Source organism: Mustela putorius, unplaced genomic scaffold (assembly GCF_011764305.1).
Source record: "Mustela putorius furo isolate JIRA1106 unplaced genomic scaffold, ASM1176430v1.1 tig00000129_pilon_pilon_pilon, whole genome shotgun sequence".
In the NCBI taxonomy this organism is placed as follows: domain Eukaryota; kingdom Metazoa; phylum Chordata; class Mammalia; order Carnivora; family Mustelidae; genus Mustela; species Mustela putorius.
Window position 1 is genome coordinate 19,890,172 of NW_025421290.1, and position 19,284 is coordinate 19,909,455.

The window sequence follows — 19,284 nt, forward strand, 5'->3', positions numbered from 1 at the left end:
AATCAACAAAATCAATAAACTTTAGCCAGACTGCTCAAATGAGAAAGAGAGAGAGGACTCAAATAAATAAAATTAGAAATGAAAGAGGAGAAATAGCAAAGCAATACCACAGAAACACAAAGGATAATAAGGGCATATTATGAAAAAGCATTTGCCAGCAAATTGGATAACCCTGAAGAAACTGATAAATTCCTAGAAACATGTAATTTCCCAAAATTGAATCAGGAAGTACAAAATTTAAACAGACAAAGTACTAGCAGTGAAATTGAATCAGTAATCAATAAACTCCCAACAAACAAAAGTCCAAGACTAGACAGCTTCCCAGGCGAATTCTTCCAAACACTTAAAGAAGAGTTAATATCTACTCTTCTCAAACTATTCCAAAACTTAGAGGAAGGAAACTTCTAAATTTATTCTATAATGCAAGCATCACCCTAATACCAAAACCAGACAAGGAAAACTACAGGCCAGTATCTCTGGTGAACAAAGAGGCAAAAATCCTTACCAAAATATTAGGAAACCAAACCCAACAATTTTAAAAAATCATTTGCCTTAATAAAGTGGGATTTATTCCAGTATACAAGAGTGATTCAGTATTCTCAAATCAATCTACATGATACGTCACATTAGGGGAGAAAGGATAAAAACCATATAATCATCTCAAAAGGTGTAGAAAAAGTGTTTGACAAAATACAACATCTATTCATGGAAAAACTTTCAAGTATAGTTAGAGGGAACTTACCTCAAAATGATAAAGATGATATATGAAAACCCACAGATAAAATCATACTCGATGGTAAAAAACTGAGAGCTTTTCTTCTAAGATCAGGAACAAGACAAGCATGTCCACTCTTAACACTTTTAATCAACCTAGTATTGGAAGTCCTAGCCATAGCAATTACACACACACAGACACACAGACACAGACACACACACACACACACACACACACACAGAAAATGAAATACATCCGAATTGGTAAGGAAAAAAATAAAACTTTCACTATTTGCAGATGTCATGATATTTTATATAGAAAATCCTAAAGACTCCACCAAAAACAAAAACTTGCTGGAACTGATGAATGAATTCAATAGAGATGCATGATGCAACATTTATATACAAAACACTTTTGGATTTCTATACACTAACAATGAAGTAGCAGAAAGAAATTAAGAGAACAGTTCTATTTACAACTGCACCAAAAAGAGTAAAATACCTAAAAATAAACCTAACCAAAGAGTTGAAAGATCTTGTACTTGGTAAACTGTAAAACGTTGATGAAAGAAATTGAAGATGACAACATATTTCCCACTTGTGGGTTGGAAGAACCAATAGCATTTAAATGTGTATACTACCCAACACAATCTCAGATTTAAAGCAATCCCATTAAAGTACTAGCAACATTTTTTCACAAAACTGCAACAAATAATCATGTAATCTGTATAAAATCACAAAAGACCCTGAATAGCCAAAGCCATCTTGAGAAAGAACAAAACAATCCCAGATTTCAAAATATACTATAGACTCTAGCAATCAAAACAGTATGGTACCGGGACAAAAATAGACACAATGGAACAGAACAGAGAGCCCAGAAATAAACCCATGCTTTTATGGTCAATTAGTGTGTGACAAAGGAGGCAAGAATATACAATGGGTAAAGGATGTTTTCTTCACTGAATGGTGTTTGGGGAACTGAATAGCTACATGGAAGAGAATGAAACTGGACCAATTTCTTACATGATCCAAAAGAATAAACAAAATAGATTAAAGGCCTCATGTCAGACCTGAAACCATAACATTCCTAGATGAAAACATAGGCAGTAATCTCTTTGATATCAGCTGTAGAAACATTTTTCTAGATATGTCTCTTTTGACAAGGGAGACAAAAGCAAAATTAAACTGTTGGGGACTACACCAAAATAAAAATCTTTTGGAAAACATTAACAAAACTGAAGGACAACATACTGAATGCAAGAAGATATTTGCAAATTACATATCTGATAAAGGTTAGTATCCAAAATATATAAAGAAGTTATACAGTTGAACACCAAGAAAAAAAATAAAGCCCTACTAATTCAATTAAAAATGGACAGAGGACATGAACATTTTTTCAAAGAAAACAGATTGACAACAGACACACAAAAGGATACTCATCAACGTGATCAGGGAAATGCAAATCAAAACCACAATGAGATACCACCTCACTACTCTCAGAATGGCTAAAATCAAAAACACAAGAATTAACAAATGTTGGTGAGGATATAGAGAAAAATGTACCCTTGTGCACTGTTGGTAGGAATGGAAGCTGGTGCAACCAATATGGAAAAGAATATGGAAGTTCCTCAAAAACTTAAAAATAGAATTATCATATGACCCATTAATTTTCAGTACTAGGTATTTGCCCAGAGAAAATGAAAACACTAATTCAAAGAGATATATGTACCCCTATGTTTACTGCAGCATCATTTATAATTTAAAACTGTAATGCAAGTGTCCAGCCTTAGATGAATGAATAAAGTAGACATGGTATGTGTGTATAGTGGAATACTAGAGCCATAAAAAGAAATCTTAAAAAAAGAAAAAAATGAAATCATATCATTTGAAACAACATGAGTGGATCTAGAGTGTAAAATCCTATGTGAAATATCTCAGAGAAAGACAAATACCATATGATTTCAGTCGTATGTGAACTTTATGAAACAAAACAAGCAAAAAAGAAAAATTAAAATAGACTCTTAAATAAAGAGAATAAAGAAGTGGGTGGGAAGATGGATGCAATAGGAGAAAGTGATTTAAGATTATGCTTATCATGATGAGCACTGAGAAATGAATAGACTTGTTGAATCATTGTATTGTACACATGAAACTAATATAACACTGTACGTTAACTACACTGGAATTGAAATTAACAACTTTAAAAAAAGGTCTAGAGCTTTACAGTGAATTTATGACCTTAATTATCTAACTCCAAGTTACTTTTTAAGTGAAAATTGGCCTGGTGCTTATTAATTATCCAGTTTGTTCTAGGCATTGTATAACACATTTCAAGAATTATATTAATCCTTAAAATAACTTACGTTTTGAAAACTAGGAATTAGACTCAGTATCTAAGCCAGTATTACATTAATAGTAAAGAGTAGTACCAAAATTCAAGCACACTATCACAGTAGTGTTTAAGCATTGGAACAGAATCAACTAGAGAGCTTCATGAGTGCTGTATCTCATCCCCATAGTTTCTGATATAGTGAGGAGAGGGAAGGAGTAGTATGAGAGGATTTACATGTCTAAGAAATTACCAAATGATGTATATATTGCTAGTGCAGAGACTACACTTTGGAAATTACTAATTTATCAAACTCCACATCTTTCCACTAGTATCTCTTACCTCACATTACTCTTCTAAGTACACTATGCTCTCACTAGATGAAAGACTTAATATAACCAAAATGAACTTGGTTCTTTTGTGTCTCTGTGCTTTGCCTTGTATTTCTTCTCCATCTAAACTATCCTCTTTTTCTTGCCCTACCCCCATTTTGTCCTACTTGTTCAAATATTTTCCTTTATAAAATCACTTCAATGCTACATCTCCCAGGAACACTTACCTCATACCCTCACCTAAAAGCTACTTCTTTTCTTTCATACTTATGGTACTTTGAGCCAATTTGTGCTATCACCTACTATCTTATGGTTATTTGTTTATATGCTTCAATGTTTTGTATTACATTTGCAATCTCCCTAAGGAAGTGAGATGCATTTATCCCAGAATATTTAGTGCAAGTCCTTAGTTGTGTAATAAATACTGAAATATACTAAGACTGTAATACTTGTATTTTTGAAAATTATTAAAGGGGCGCCTGGGTGGCTCAGTGGGTTAAGCCTCTGCCTTTGGCTCAGGTCATGATCTCAGGGTCCTGGGATCAAGTTCCGCATTGGGCTCTCTGCTCAGCGGGGAGCCTGCTTACCCCTCTCTCTCTGCCTACTTCTCTGCCTATTTGTGATCTCTCTCTGTGTGTCAAATAAATTTAAAAATCTAAAAAAAAAATTATTAAATGAGATAGTGTTTATAAAATTACTGTATTAAACAAAAGGAGTTATGTAAAGTATTTTCTTTTTGTCATGACACTGGACAGTCTATAGATGAAAAACTCTCTCTCAAAAATAATTTTTAAACATTCAAAAATTCAAAAATTTTTGGCACCAATTTAAAAGCCCAATCTAATTTTTTTGGCAAAATAAAAGTCCAAATAGATTAATCAAAAATAACAGTTATTATTTCTTATGTGTATAATAAAGCTTTTAATTATATCACATACACACATAACACACAGAGAAAAATAATAATCTAGATATAACTATTATGTATACACATACAATACTGATTGAAGTTTATATGCATACTTTTATTAGCACTACTATTTAGGGTGTGACCATAGAGCAGATGAAGTGTTTTTAGAGACATAATAGGTTGGGCTTGTTTTCAAAAAAGTTAGAATAAAATTAACTGAATTTGTATTTGCCAATACTCTTGTGGTGGAGAGTATTAACACTTGGAACATTCTTAGAACCATTCTTGGGAAATAGAGTTACATTCTTGAAAATTAAATTCCAAGTTCCATTTATAACTTGATAAATTATAAATATATTGACGTCCAACAGAAATTAATGAGATGGAGACAAATCATAAGGACTCTTAACTAGGGAGTATAAACTGATTTACCTGATAAAATAGATCAAAATCATGGTTATAAAGATGATCAGCAAGGTCAGGAGAACAATGTCCAAACAAAGTAAGAATATAAGAAACAACAAAGAATATAGGAAACTACCACACAGAAATCACATAGCTGAAGAATACATAACTGAACCAAAGCAATCAGTAATGGGATTTAACAATACTAGATGAAGAAGAAAAAAACAGCACACTTGAAGACAGGACAATTGGAATTTATTTAGTCAGGAAAGAAATAAAAGTTGAAGATAGTTTGAGACTTATGGGACATTATCAATCAGACTAATATTCATAATGTAAGAATCCCAAAAGGAGAAAATGGAGAAGAAACAGCAGAAAACTTATTTGAAAAATAATGGCTGAAAATGTCCCTAACCTGAGGAAGGAAATAGACATCCAGACCCAAGAGTTCCAAATTAAATGAATTTAGAGACCTACTCAAAGGCACATTATAATTAAATTGTCAAAAGTTAAAAATAACAAGTGAAAAAAAAACTTTGTATATACAGGGAACCTTATAAGATACAAGTAGATTTTTCAGCAGAAACTTTGCAGGCCTAAAAGGGGAGACACAAAATATCCAAGTGCTAAAGAAAAACAAAACAAAACAAAACAAAAAAACTCTGCCAAACAAGACTCCTTTATACGAGAAAGTTGTTCTTCAGAATTGGAGGGAGAAAGAGTTTTCTATATAAGCAAAAGCTAAAGAGTTCAGCACTACTAGACTGGCCTTATAAGAAATGTTAAAGGGACTTCTTTCAGCTGGAACAAAAGGGTGATAATTAATAACAGAAAAACAAATGAAAGTGAATCTCACTTGTGAAAGTGAATATATGATTGAAATTAAAAAGCCTAATGTTGTAATCATGGGTTGATCCCTTTTATATCTAATGTGCAGGTTAAATGACAAAAGTATTAAAAATAACAGAGTGTAGTAACTTGTTAATTGATAAGCAACTTAAAGAGATATAAATTGTAGCACCAAAAACACAAGATGGTGGAAGGGGTAAAAATATAGAACTTTAGAATGTGTTCAAACTTAAGTTGTTGTCAATTTAAAATCAGCTGTTATAGTTTTGTTTTATGTAAATTTTGTGGTAACCCCAAAGCAAAAACCTATAGAAGGCACACAAAAAAATAAAGAGAAAGGAATGCATACCCACCACTACAGAAAGCCATCAAATCACAAAGGAAGGGAGCAAGAGAAAAATCAAAGGTATTATAAAACAGCCAGAAAAAAAACTTACAAAATTATAGTAAGTCTACTCTTCTTAATAATTTCTTTAAATATAAAGGGACTAAATTCTTCCAATCAAAACAAGGTGGTTGAATGGAGTAATAAAAACAAGACCCCACACTTCAGATATAAGGACACAGATTGAAAATGAAGGAAGGGAAAAAATACTTTCCAATATAAAATGAAAGTTGGGTTAACTATGCTTATATCAGACAAAATAGATTTCAATAAGAGGGTTGTAATGAGACAAAAGAAGATCATTGTATCATAATAAAGGGGTTAATCCAACAAGAGGATATAACATTTGTTAATACTTATGCACTAAACATCGGAGCAGATAAATATATAAAGCAAATATTAACATATCTGAAGGGAAGAATAGAAATAAAATAATAATGGGAGACTTCAGTACCCCACTTTCATCAATGAATAGGTCATCCAAACAGAAAATTGGTAAGGAAACATTGAACTTAAATGATACTTTACACCAAATGGACTTAGAAGACACTTATAGAACCTTCCTTTCAAAAGCTGCAGAATACACATTCTTCTCAAACACACTTAGTGCATTCTCCATGATAAATATCTTGACCTATCATGATAGATCATATCTTAGCCCACAACACAAATTTTAATAAATTTAACTAGATTGAAATCCTATCAAGCATCTTTTCTATCCATAAAGGTATGAAACTAGAAATCAATTACAAGAAGAAAACTGGAAAAATCATGAATATATGGAAAGTCAACAACATGCTGCTGAAAAACCATTGGGTAAAAGAAGAAATCAAAAGCATAATCAAGAAATATCATGGGAGAAATGAAAATGGAAATATAGCATACTAAAACTTATGAGATGAAGCAAAAGCAATCTAAGAGGGACGTTCATAGCATTAAATGCCTACAACTTTAGGCCGTAACTAAACTTTATACCTCAAGGAACTAAAATGAACATTAAACCCATAGTTATTAGAAGGAAGAAGGTAAAGAACAGAGCAAAAATAAAGGAAAAAGAGATTAAAAATACAACAGAAAAAAAAACAAAGATATTAAGAACTGATACTTTGAGAAGATTTTAAAAAATAGATTCACCAAAGAAAAATGAAAAGAGCACTCAGCTAAATAAAATCATTTGTACAAGAGGAAACAGAACTGATGCTACAGAAATACAAAAGTCATAAGAGACTATTGTGATCAATTGTGTGCCAACAAATTAGACAACCTACCAGACATGGATAAATTTCTAGAAACATACAACCTACCATGACTTTATCTTGAAATAGAAAATCTGAGCAAACCAATTACTAGTAGGGAAACTGAATCAATAATTTGTAACCTCTCAGCAAGTCAATGACCATATGACTTCACTATTGAATTTTATGAAACAATTAAAGAAGAATTAATGCCAATCCTTCTCAGACTCTTTCAAAAAATAGAAGAGGAGGGAACACTTCCAAACTCATTTTATAAGAACAGCATTACCCTGATACCAAAACCAGAGAAGAAAAGAAAAATACAAGTCAGTATCCCTAATACTGATAGAGGAACCATCAACGAAATATTAGCAAACCGAGTACAACAGTACATAAAAGGACCATGATGAAGTGGGATTTTTTTCCAGGGTGCAATGATGGTTTAACAACTACAGATCAGGGTGCCTGCATGGCTCAGTGAGTTAAAGCCTCTGCCTTCGGCTCAGGTCATGGTCTCGGGGTCCTGGAATAGAGCCCCACATCAGGCTCTGGGCTCAGCAGGGGGCCTGCTTCCCCCTCTCTCTCTGCCTGCCTCTCTGTCTACTTGTGATCTCTCTCTCTCTCTCTGTCAAATAAATAAATAATCTTTTAAAAAAATTCACAGATCAATTGATGTGATAAATATTAACAAAATAAAGGATAAAAATTATTATATAATCCTCTCAACAGATGCAGAAAAAGCATTTGACAAAATTTAATATCCATTCATTATGAAAATTCTCAACAACATGGATATAGAAGGAATGTACCTAAATATAATAATATATCACAAACCCACAGCTAACATCATACTCAATGGTGAAAAACTGAAAGCCATCTAAGATCAGGAACAAAACAAGGAAGCCTACTCTCACCACTTTTACTCAAGATAGTACTAGAGGTCCTAACCAGAGCAATTAGGTAAGAAAAAATAAATAAATAAAAGTCACCCAAATCAGAAAAGAAATAAAACTGCCTATTTGCAGATATCATGCTATTATATATAATAAATCCTAAAGACTTCATCAAAAGAAATGTTAGAACTAAGAAATTAGTAAAGTTATAGGATACAAATCAGTATTTAAAAATCAGTTGCATTTCTATACACCAATTATGAACTATCAGAGAAATTAGGAAAATAATCCCATTTATAATCGCATCAAAAAATACCAAAGAATAAAATTAACCAAGGAAGTGAAAATCCTATCCACTGAAAACTGCAAGATATTGATGAAAAAAATTAAAGACACAAATAAATAGGAAGATATTTCATGGTCATGGATTGAAATAATTAATATTATTAAAGTGTCCATATTTCCCAAAGCAATCTGCATATTCAGTACAATTCCTTTCAAAATTCCAGTGGCATTTTTTTTATGGAAATAGATCAATCATTCCTAATAGAAACACAGAAGACCCCACATATTCAAAGCATTTTGAGAAAGATGAACAAAGCTGGAGGCATCACACTTCCTGATCAAACTATATTAAAAGGGTATAATAATCAAAGCAATATGGTATTGGCATATAAACAGACACACAGATCAGTGGAACAAAATAGAGTACCCATAAGTAAACCCATGCATATGTATATGCATGGTCAATTAATTCATGATAAAGGAGCCAATAATATATAATGGGGAAAGGATAGTGTCTTCAATAAATGCCAGGGAAACTGGACAGTTACATGAAAAAGTATGAAATAGGACCACTACCTTAAACCATACATAAAAACCAACTCAATATAGATTGAGTTGTAATATAATTATCCTACATTATAACATAATGTAAGACCTGGACCCATAAAGCGTTTAGAATAAAACATAGTGGATAAGCTTGTAGACATCAGTACTGGTAGCGCTTTTCTGCATTTGGCTCCAAAAACAAAGATAAATGGGACTATGTCAATCTGAAAACCTGTGCAACAAAGGAAGCCATCAACAAAATGAAAAGGCAACCTATGAAATGGAAGAAAATACTCACAAATTATATATCTAATAAGTTAATATCCAAAATATATGAAGAACCCCTACCACTCAGTAGAAAAAAAAATCCAATTAAAAAATAGACAAAATATCTGAATAGACATTTTTCCAAGTAAGGCATCAAAATGGCCAACAGGTATGTGAAAAGATGCTAAATATCACTAGTCATCAGGTAAATGGAAATCAAAACTGCAATGGGGTACCACTTTACATCTGTTAGAATGACTATTATCAAAAAGATGAGATAACAAGAAGATACATAGAAAAGGGAATCCTTGTGTACTGTTAGGGAATGTAAATCGGTTAAGTCACCATGGAAAAGAGTATGGGAGTTGCTCAAAAAATTAAAAATAGAACTACCATATGATCCAGCATTTCCATCTGTGCATCTATCCAGAAGAAATGAAATCACTGTCTTGAAAATATATGAGTACCCCTGTGTTTATTGTGGCATTATTTATAATAACCAACACATGGAACAACCTATGTCTCTCTATGAATGGATAAAGAAACTATGGTATGTATTTGCAATGGAATATTACTGAACCATAAAAATGAAGGAAATCCTGCCGCTTGCACCAAACATATATGGGACCTGAGTATATTATGTTAAATGAAATAAAGCAGACAGAGAAGGTCAAATACTTTATTATCTCACATCTGTGTGGAATCTAAAAATAACCAAACTCATAAATACAGAAAATAGATTAGTGGCAGGCATTGCAGAGTAGGTGAAATGGGAGATGGTGGTCAAAAACACAAACTTCCACTTACAAGTTAAATAAATCTTAGGGATATAATTAATAGTAAGGAAGTAAAGGAATGAATAAGTAGGTTATGTATTATACTGCTGTATTGTATATTGAAAGTTTCTAAGAAAGTAGATTGCAGGAGTTCCTCACAAGAAAAAAAATTAGTCACTGTGTAGTGATGAATGTTAACTAAACTTATTATGGTAATCCTTTCACAATATATTCACATATTACATCATTTTTGTACACTAAAACTAATACAATATTATTTTTCAATTGTTTCTCTATTAAAAAGAATATGGAAATTTTAAAATAAATAGCTATTGACTCTTTGTGAATAGAACACAAGAAAAAAATAAAATATGACAATTTTATGTTATTTCAGAAAGTTAAAGTAGTTAAAGAATAAAATCATTCCTAGGAAAAAGTTTTGGGAAAAGGTTCTTACACAACTTTTAAAATCTTAGTCAAAAATTTTAGAAATAGACTAATCTCTTTGTTTTCAGATGATGAAAATGAGATGTTACCAGGTAAAAGAACATAGCCAATTATTGGTAGAGTATGATTCCAACTCTTATACGAAATCTATGCCTTCAGCTCTTGACTCCTGTTCATCCAGTGCTTTTCTACTGTTTTATGTTTCTTATTTAACCACTTGGTTTAAAAGTAGCTTGGAAATTTTCAGTGATCCCTGAAAGACCTTTCTTCTTTTACTTGTCCATGTTCTTCAATGGCTCTTTCAGCAGCTAAGCTCTCCAAACTCTTCCCACCGCCATTCATTTGTGAGAAACTTTATTTTACTTTTAAATTTACATCCTTTTCTGAGAAGCAAGAGCTCAAATGTAAGTCTCACTCAACTCTTGATTGCTTTTTGTGTTAGACTTTGAACATAAATGTGACTATGCTACACATTTTTAATACATTTATCTCATTGAAATCTTAGAACTATATGAGACATGAAGAAGCTAAATTTGAGAAAGAAGATGTTTTGGCCATTATTTCTTTAAATTGGCTAATTTATTCTTATTTCATGTTCAGTACATTTTTCCAATCTACCACACCAACCATTATTGTAAAAACCTCAGCCAGAATGCCCAATTTGTATAGCAATTGGTGAATCTCTAGTTGTAACAATTTTTTTAAATTTTATTTTATTTTTTCACTGTCCCAAGATTCATTGTTTATGCACCACAGCCAGTGCTCCATGCTATACCTGCCCTCCTTAATACCCGCCACCAGGCTAACCCAACCCCCTGCCCCCCTCCCCTAGTTGTAACAATTTTATTCTAAAACAGTTGTTCGCATGTAAGTACAATGATTGATCTTTGTTGTTGAGTGTATTTAAACCAACCATTCATTGCAATTTAGTATTCATCCATTCTCTTTCCTTTCAGGCCTGTATGTGGAATCAGAGGGAAAACTCTCATAATTAACCTGCCAGGTAGCAAGAAAGGATCTCAGGTAAGCAAACTTGAGATTTATATGATTTGGTGTAAAGTTTTACCAACTATGAGAGTTAGTCAACCAAAATGTTAGAGGACTCCATGAGACTGCCCTCACTAGTGTCTGACACCAGTTGCAATTTAGTGCATTCCCAAAAACCACCCTCAGTTTCAGTAATTCACCGGAAAGACTCACGGAACTCACCAAAGGATATTAAGCTGACAGTTATGCTTTATGACACAGAATGGATACAGATTAAAGTTAACCAAGATTGGAAGAGAGGTAAATGCATTACTCTCTTGGCATCAGTGTATAACAGTTCAGGGAGTATTGCCAATCAGGAAAGCTCCAATCCTTCAGTGTTCAGAATTTTTGCTGGGGCTCATCACATGCTGCCCATAAGGCTGGCCTTTAGTCTCTAACCCTGTCCAAAGGTTAGGCTCTTTCCTAGTCCCCAACACTTTCCAGAAGCAAAACAGACACCAAAATGCCCAATGCCCTCATCATAAATCACATTGTTACACTGTCTGATAGACCAAGTTGCCAGGCAACAAAGACATTCCTATCACATCCAGTAAATGAAAGCAAAGGCCAAACTCTCTGGGGTAAGGTTAATTTTTCATTACATAAGTTATCTCCTGGCTTTGGCCAAAGATCTCTCATAGAAAAAATGATTGTATTTGTCTAGCTGGGCATCTATATTTACTACAGCATTTATATTACAGATATAACACCAGTATCAGCGTGAATATATCTAAGATTTAGAGGATTCAGTGTGGGATAGGGATAAATTTGAGAAATAGGTAATTTATCCTTTAAAACCATTATACATATTTCATATTTTTATACTAATATACTAATTTTTTACCTTAATCTACTATTTTTATCCTATGATACAATTCCACAGAACTATTTACCACAGACATTAGCTGTCTTGTTTAGGCCATTTTCCATTGGTATGGTATTGGTATTCCCAATATATATAATCATCAATATCAGTATTATAATCTTACTAGCAATGACAGTATTGTAACATTTCACAGTAGAATTGTGGATATAACCTGAAATATGAGTGAAAAGGTAACTGGCACACTATTAGAGTCCTACATAGACATTAACAGTTAGCCTACTCTATCATTATATCATGTGATCAAAATGTCTCCCAGAGGTATGCTATTCAGGCTTATGGGCTTGTCAGGTTCCCAAAGTAGGAATAGTCTCACCAACATATGACTTTAACCTTTCTGGCATCTGTTACAACTGAGCTAAGAAACAATATCCTCTCTTGTTCTAAGGATTTTGAGACACCAATATAGTTGATCTCCCTCGTTACATAACCCATTTATTCATTCCTTTACCTCCAGTTACCATTCCTTCTTCCTTCCATTTATACTCAGACTTTTCCTTTGAAAATCTTTTAATGAGACAGTTGATTTGGCCACTGTGCTGGTCTGGATTGCCACCAGTAATACTTGTTTAACAAGTGCCACCTGCTTAGTCCTTTTCCATTCATACAAGATAGGGTTGCTAGTGAGCAGTCTCAAACACCAGGTGATAAAACTGCATTCACTGTTAATCCCAATTTGGCCAGATGGAATCAGGCATAATCTACGCCATCAGGCCCTAGGAACTCTGATGTAAAGTTTAAAGGTATAGTTAATAGTTTCTGCTAAAGAATCATCCTGCTCTGGGATGCACAGTTGCAGCCTTGATCCTTGGTACTATAACATCAGGTAGAAAAAAAAGAAACTTGGTGTGATATGATAAAAGAAAAAGTATAGTCCTAAAGAAAAAGTATAGTCATACCAGCATCGTGTCCCAGCCCCCTCTTCCCTAGAAAGGTAGAGGACTATATTTAGTGGGGACCCTCCCTCAGCCTCCTCCTTGTTGAATGTGACCACACACTAATGGTCACTAATGAAAGCATATAAGCCATGCTCCTCTGTTTTTAGACAACAAACGTTTCCATAGTCCATTCCAATTTTCTATCAAATCATTGCTCTGAATATGAAAGTGTGTACTTTGGTCTAAAGGAATGTGACTCTGCAGTCATTGGTACGATATTTTCTGTTCTAGTCCTTTTATAGTATACTGAGTATTTGCATCTACCATTGAGTAAGCAAAGCCCAGTCCAAAGTAAATGTCTATTCCTGTTAGGATTCATTTGTAGCCTCAAGGGACTAGCGGCATCAGTCCAACTTGCTAGCTATGTGCAGGACTTTCCCCTATGGAATATGCTGCATAACCTTCTGCTGTCTGCCTTTTTTGTTAGCAGATAGAACAGTTCTTATTGGCATTTAGTGCCTCAGTGGGTGCAAGAAGAATATATCAATTTAGCACATATCTGCATTGTTGCAGCCCCCCATTGCCCACTCATCTCATGGGCCCAGGTGCCATGTCAAGCATTCATACTGGGATATCTGCTCACCAGTTCCAATTACCTTCCATTTCCGAAAGGGGGTTCTTCTGATGGGCCTTGATGTATCCTACTTAAACATACCCCTTACATTCTCAGAGTGACTTCCATAAGCTATGCCCCATACAAGCATCCATTTGGTAGACCAATTTTCCATTGCCCTTCTGCCTGACCATATGACCAGGCCACTGAACACTTACTATGAGTTGGTAAAAACCCAAACATAGGGGCAAACATCATGCAGTTCAGCCTATCGAGCTGATTTGTTTTTACCTTCTTCAATCAGAGTGGCGGCCTTCCAAACAGGATGCTGTCCCTTCATCTTGGAATTGCCATCCATAAACCAAGCAGCTCTTTGTTGATCAATAGAAAGCTGTTTATAGGGCACCGCCCAAGTGGCCCAAGTGGCCATAGGATCCAGCAGCTCCTCAGGTGGCTCCGAAGTCGGCCCTAGGTGAAAAGAGGCTACCTGCTCGTGAGTACCTCCTTGTATTCTCCTGGTAGCATGATCCTATATGCACCATTTCCATTTTATTATGGAATTCTCTTGGGCATTGCCTTCCCCATTAGAGCATTTCTCTGATATTCTCAAGACATTATGGATATTTCAGTTTTCAAGATTATTTTATGTTCTTCAGTCATAAGGGTAGTCCCAATTAAAGTCCAATAGCAAGCTAGTAATTTTCTCTCAAATGGAAATTTTCTGGCCCAAAGTCCCAGCAGTTGTTGCTAGGTGGCACTCACAGATTTCTTCCGTGAACCCAGTTTGCACTCCACTCAGGTCTGTTGTACACCAAATTAATGATCTGTGTAGACTCAGGCAATATTATTTATTCCCACTTAACATGTATTATGTATACTAGTGGAAGAGTGGGTTTATATGCTTTCTATTTTACAGTATGAGGTAAAGGAAGAATTGTCTAGTCAAACACAATATCCATCCCCATAATACAATCAGGTAAAGGAGACTTATCACTTCATATGAAGTTTATTGTCCAGATATTCTACTTTTCATCCCAATTTTCACTATAATAACATCAACTGTTTCATTCCTGTACCCTTTCAATCTAACTGTACCTCCCATTAGAACTTCAACAGGTATTTACATTATGGATCCCATGTTGAGAAATCCCAGAAAAGTATCTTCTCCATTCCCTGACCATTTTATCTATTTATGTGCGTATGGCCTTGGATTTCTAGGCAGGGTTTGTACCAAGGGTTTTACACTCTTTTGTCAGGCCTTATCTTGATAAGATTATGGGACCATCACTTAAGGTGATTCAAGATGAGGTTTCTTTTAGTTATCTTTGCCTTCCAGCTTTTAAAATTCCTTCAAACTAGGGTAAATAGAGATTGTTTAGGACCCTTCAATGTTGGGAGACCAGTGCTCCCATCTGTCTGCTCAACCCATGATGCTGCTTAACACCTTTCTTTTGCCCCCAGCAATGCCCACTTTATTCATTCATTTCTTAATTATTATTTAAATATTTCTACCTTTATAGGACAGGTCTCTTGAATCTCTCATTTCTTTATTCCATTCTCTTAGGAATAAGTCTAACTTTATTCAGTATTAATCATTTCCGCATAACATTTTTTTTGGAAGCAGCTCAGGGACCAGCAGCTATATGTTAGATCAGCCAAAATCTAAGCTTGGCACAACATCAGGATTCACCCCAACATTCTTCCTTTTGTTTTAGCTAGTGCAAATAACAATAACTATGAGATTATAAATTTACCTTTTTTCTTTATGCATCCACTGACATTTGATCTATCATTTCAAAATTCCATTGCTAACTTCTATCACCAATAACTAATCACAGCACAGCTGCAGTTGCATTCTGTGGGTGACCCTGTGTTTATCCAGGCTCTTCCTGTCTTCTTTTCTCTGCCCAAATGATGTTTCATGATCACATGAGTCAGGATCTTTCTAGTGAGTCACACTTCTAACACCAACTGTAAGGATTTTGGGCCAACTGTAAAAGTTAGCCAACTATAAAGTTGGAGCACTCCACAAGACTTCCTTCACTCTGGACACCAACTTACAATTTAGAGGGTTTCTAAAACCACCCTCAATTTTAATAATTAACAAGAAGGACCCACAGAACTCACTGAAAACTGTTGTACTTAATATTGTGGTGTATTGCAGGGAAAGAATACAGACTGAAACCAGCCACGAGAAGAAGCACATAGGGCAAATCCTGAGAGGTACTAAATGAGAAACTTCTAATCATCCTCTCCCATGGAGCCAGGGACAGCATTACCTCTTCTTGGCCATAAAATAGATAATACAGAATATCACTAACTAGACACACTCACCTTTGCCTTTGATGTCCAGTGTTATTACTGGGACTTGATCACATATTACCCATATGGTTGACCTTTAGTCTGATCCTTCCCAGAGGGGAAACTTAGGCCTTTAGTCCCCAGTTCCTTCCACAGGCAAAACTAATATCTTGTTTCCTAAAGTCCTCATAATAATCCAAATTGTTAGATTGTCCAGTGGCCAAATCTCAGGCAAACAAAGACACTCCTTTTAGGCAAGACCAGGAACTAGAGTTCACCTCCCAAAAGCTGAAAGTAAAGGCCAGAGTTGTTGTTGGTCAAGATTAAATTCTTTGCTATATAATTTTTATTACTAAAATGATTGAGCCATATAAAGAGAAGTCAAAAGATCAGGTACCCTTACAGGAATTCCCATAACCCTCTGTAAATTTTAAGATATTTCTTTACATCTTAAATTTTAAGGTAAGTTACTTTAAATGTTAAAAAGAAAGACCTGTGCTTGAACACATTCCACAAACATCTCTGGCCCTATGTTCTGATTTTAAAGTTCTCACCTATTCTCTTTTGGTGATACATTATAGGTTATAGTGGACACTTGAGTAGGAAACTATGTTAATTTTTATGTAGTGCTCTATACAAACATTTTTTGTATATTACACAATGTTGCCTAGCTATATTTTATGGTAATAGTCAGAACTTTAGCTCTCTGAATAAAATAAGTCACTCCTCAATTGGTTTGTTAATTCTAGTGTTCTGCTCTAACTAGAAAGGTGAAACTGTTTCCTGCCTTTCCCATAATGTATTAAAACCTGAAGTTGTATAGAAATTTTACTTTAAGAAAAATATACTATATGCTTATATAGTACTCTAGTTCTACAGCTTACAGAGAATACTATGTACCATGTTTACTTCATATTTCACATTGCAAAGATAATATTTTCAATATTATTCATTCTTAAGATAGATGGAGAGAAATATCGATCCCAAATCACAAGTAAGTTGACTGTTACCATTTTATCTGCCTATAAACATGCTTTATCTTCATTTTTTTTCTTCCTCTTGCATACAGGAATGCTTTCAGTTTATACTGCCAGCTCTACCTCATGCCATTGACCTTTTACGTGATGCCATTGTAAAAGTAAAGGAAGTGCATGATGAACTTGAAGATTTACCTTCCCCACCACCTCCTCTGTCCCCTCCTCCCACAACTAGCCCACATAAACAGACAGAAGACAAAGGGGTTCAATGTGAGGAAGAGGAAGAAGAGAAGAAAGACAGTGGTGTTGCTTCAACAGAAGATAGTTCTTCATCACATATAACTGCAGCAGCCATTGCTGCCAAGGTAAGCCTGCTGACAGAGACCCAAAGATCTAAAGGAACCACAGATAAATGTACTGATTTCATCCCTCTTTCCATCCAGTTTTTTTCTTGAGTTCAGTTCCTCTTCAGGGCATCCTTAGAAAAGAATCAGGATATTCATGACACTCATAGCTATGTGCCCGCCATAATGTAGAGTCCTTGAAAGCATTGAAGTTTGTTTTCGGTTATGAGACATTATAGATATTGCTGTTACTTATTGAAGTAATAGGCAAATAGGTAAAATGTGACATTTAAGAACTCTATGGAAATGTCATTTTTGTGGTCATATTAAATATACAACGTTCATATATTTAAAACATCAAATATTCACAAATTCATAAAGGAGCTGCAAACTGAAGGTAAGAGACCTTAGATGATTCTAAAAATTAGTTGAGAAAGAGTAGTATTTTTTTAAGACGGGTTTTTCAGCAGTTAACATTTCTTTAAATTTTACTTGACCCAAATCACCTTAGTGGTATAAAGAGGAAATAGATATAATGTATTCACATTTTTTATTCAGTAAAGTAATAAATATTATTAGAATAGTACCAAAGTATTACAAATTCTCTTTAGGCGATTTTGGTAGTAAATAGAGTACAATACAGTACTTGCATAAATTTAGTCACTTTATCTACTCAGTATACTTAAAAATCTTCAGAAAATAACGTATCATTGCTGGGAATAATGATAATTCATTGAGAACACAAGATTGAAAACCTAATGAAGGAATTCCTAAAGTTTTAGGTTATCACCCAGATATTTTGGCTGTGAGGATAACTTGAGAGAAATTTTGGCAACCCATAGATTAGAAAGGATCATAGAGATTTTTTTAAGGTGTCCTTTTAGACAACCAATAGGTAATTCTTTTACTGAAGACCAAATGATTTCGTCTCCAGATCTGCTCAGCTGGTCCATTAAATGTTTACTTAAGGCAGTAAATGTTTTAATTGTATGTGATTTTTGTTTTGTTTCATTTCATTTTGTTTTTATGGAACTGATTGGTTAAATACATACATTTTTAAATCATTATATCTTCTTTTACTGTTAATTAAGAGTAAAAAGTACCATCAATTTCAATCTTAAGAAAAAGCTTACAATATTTGAAATCTAAGCTGATATTGTCATACTACATTTGAAAAATTTTGGCATTTCATTGTTTTATTTGTTTTCACCCTTTTCCTTTCTAGTCATTTTGCTTGTATAGTTTCATGTCTTCCTGTCACTGTATTCATAGTTGTTATGTGTTGTGCATTAGAAGCATCCATTCTACACCAGTCCAGCTGTTATCATGGCACACGGTGAGCAGCCCATTCCTGGTCTCATCACTTATTCCCATCATGCAACAGGCAGTACAGACGAACGGGTAAGACAAGAGGCTTTTGCACTCATGGTTTTGCAAGCATACAGCCTACCTCGTTTCCTTGGAGGATAGGCTATAACATACTATGGAAGATGTGTTTTATTCTGAAAGATCTTCAGCATGCTTTTTTTCTAAAGAATAAGTGCCACTGAGCCTATTCCGTCAAGGAATTTAATAGAGTTTCTCCTATACCTGAAATAGTCTAATATCATTAAGATTCCTAAAATACAAATAAATTGGTCAAACTAATATTTAATTTCTGTTAACCTTGCTTTTTGCCTCATGATTTTTCATCTTACTTTCTTGTCCTTCATTATGTTCTCATTAAAACCATTTAGAGAGTTGAGTCTTCATACAACTTCTGAGATACATACAGAATCTGAGATTCTGAGAAGATTCATACAACGCATCTTCTAATAAAAACTTGTAAAAAAATACATATCACTTGTTTTAGTCACTGGCTGAATGATAGTTTGTAAAAAGTTCCA

The 19,284-nt window shown here is 34.2% G+C and overlaps 1 protein-coding gene across 12 annotated transcripts in view; it reads left to right on the plus strand.

Annotated features, from left to right (window-relative positions):
- GPHN (gephyrin) overlaps positions 1 to 19,284 on the plus strand; it is a 639,435-nt gene that overhangs the window by 384,476 nt on the left and 235,675 nt on the right. For 7 of the 12 annotated variants that reach the window (XM_045070686.1, XM_013057196.2, XM_045070696.1 and 4 more), the window contains 2 exons: positions 11,330 to 11,396; positions 17,147 to 17,419. In XM_045070686.1, the coding sequence (XP_044926621.1) occupies positions 11,330 to 11,396; positions 17,147 to 17,419 (340 nt within the window). Of the gene's footprint in view, positions 1 to 11,329; positions 11,397 to 17,146; positions 17,420 to 18,691; positions 18,800 to 19,284 lie in introns of all 12 variants that reach the window. The other 5 variants (XM_004738961.2, XM_013057194.2, XM_004738963.2 and 2 more) reach the window with 1 other exon arrangement.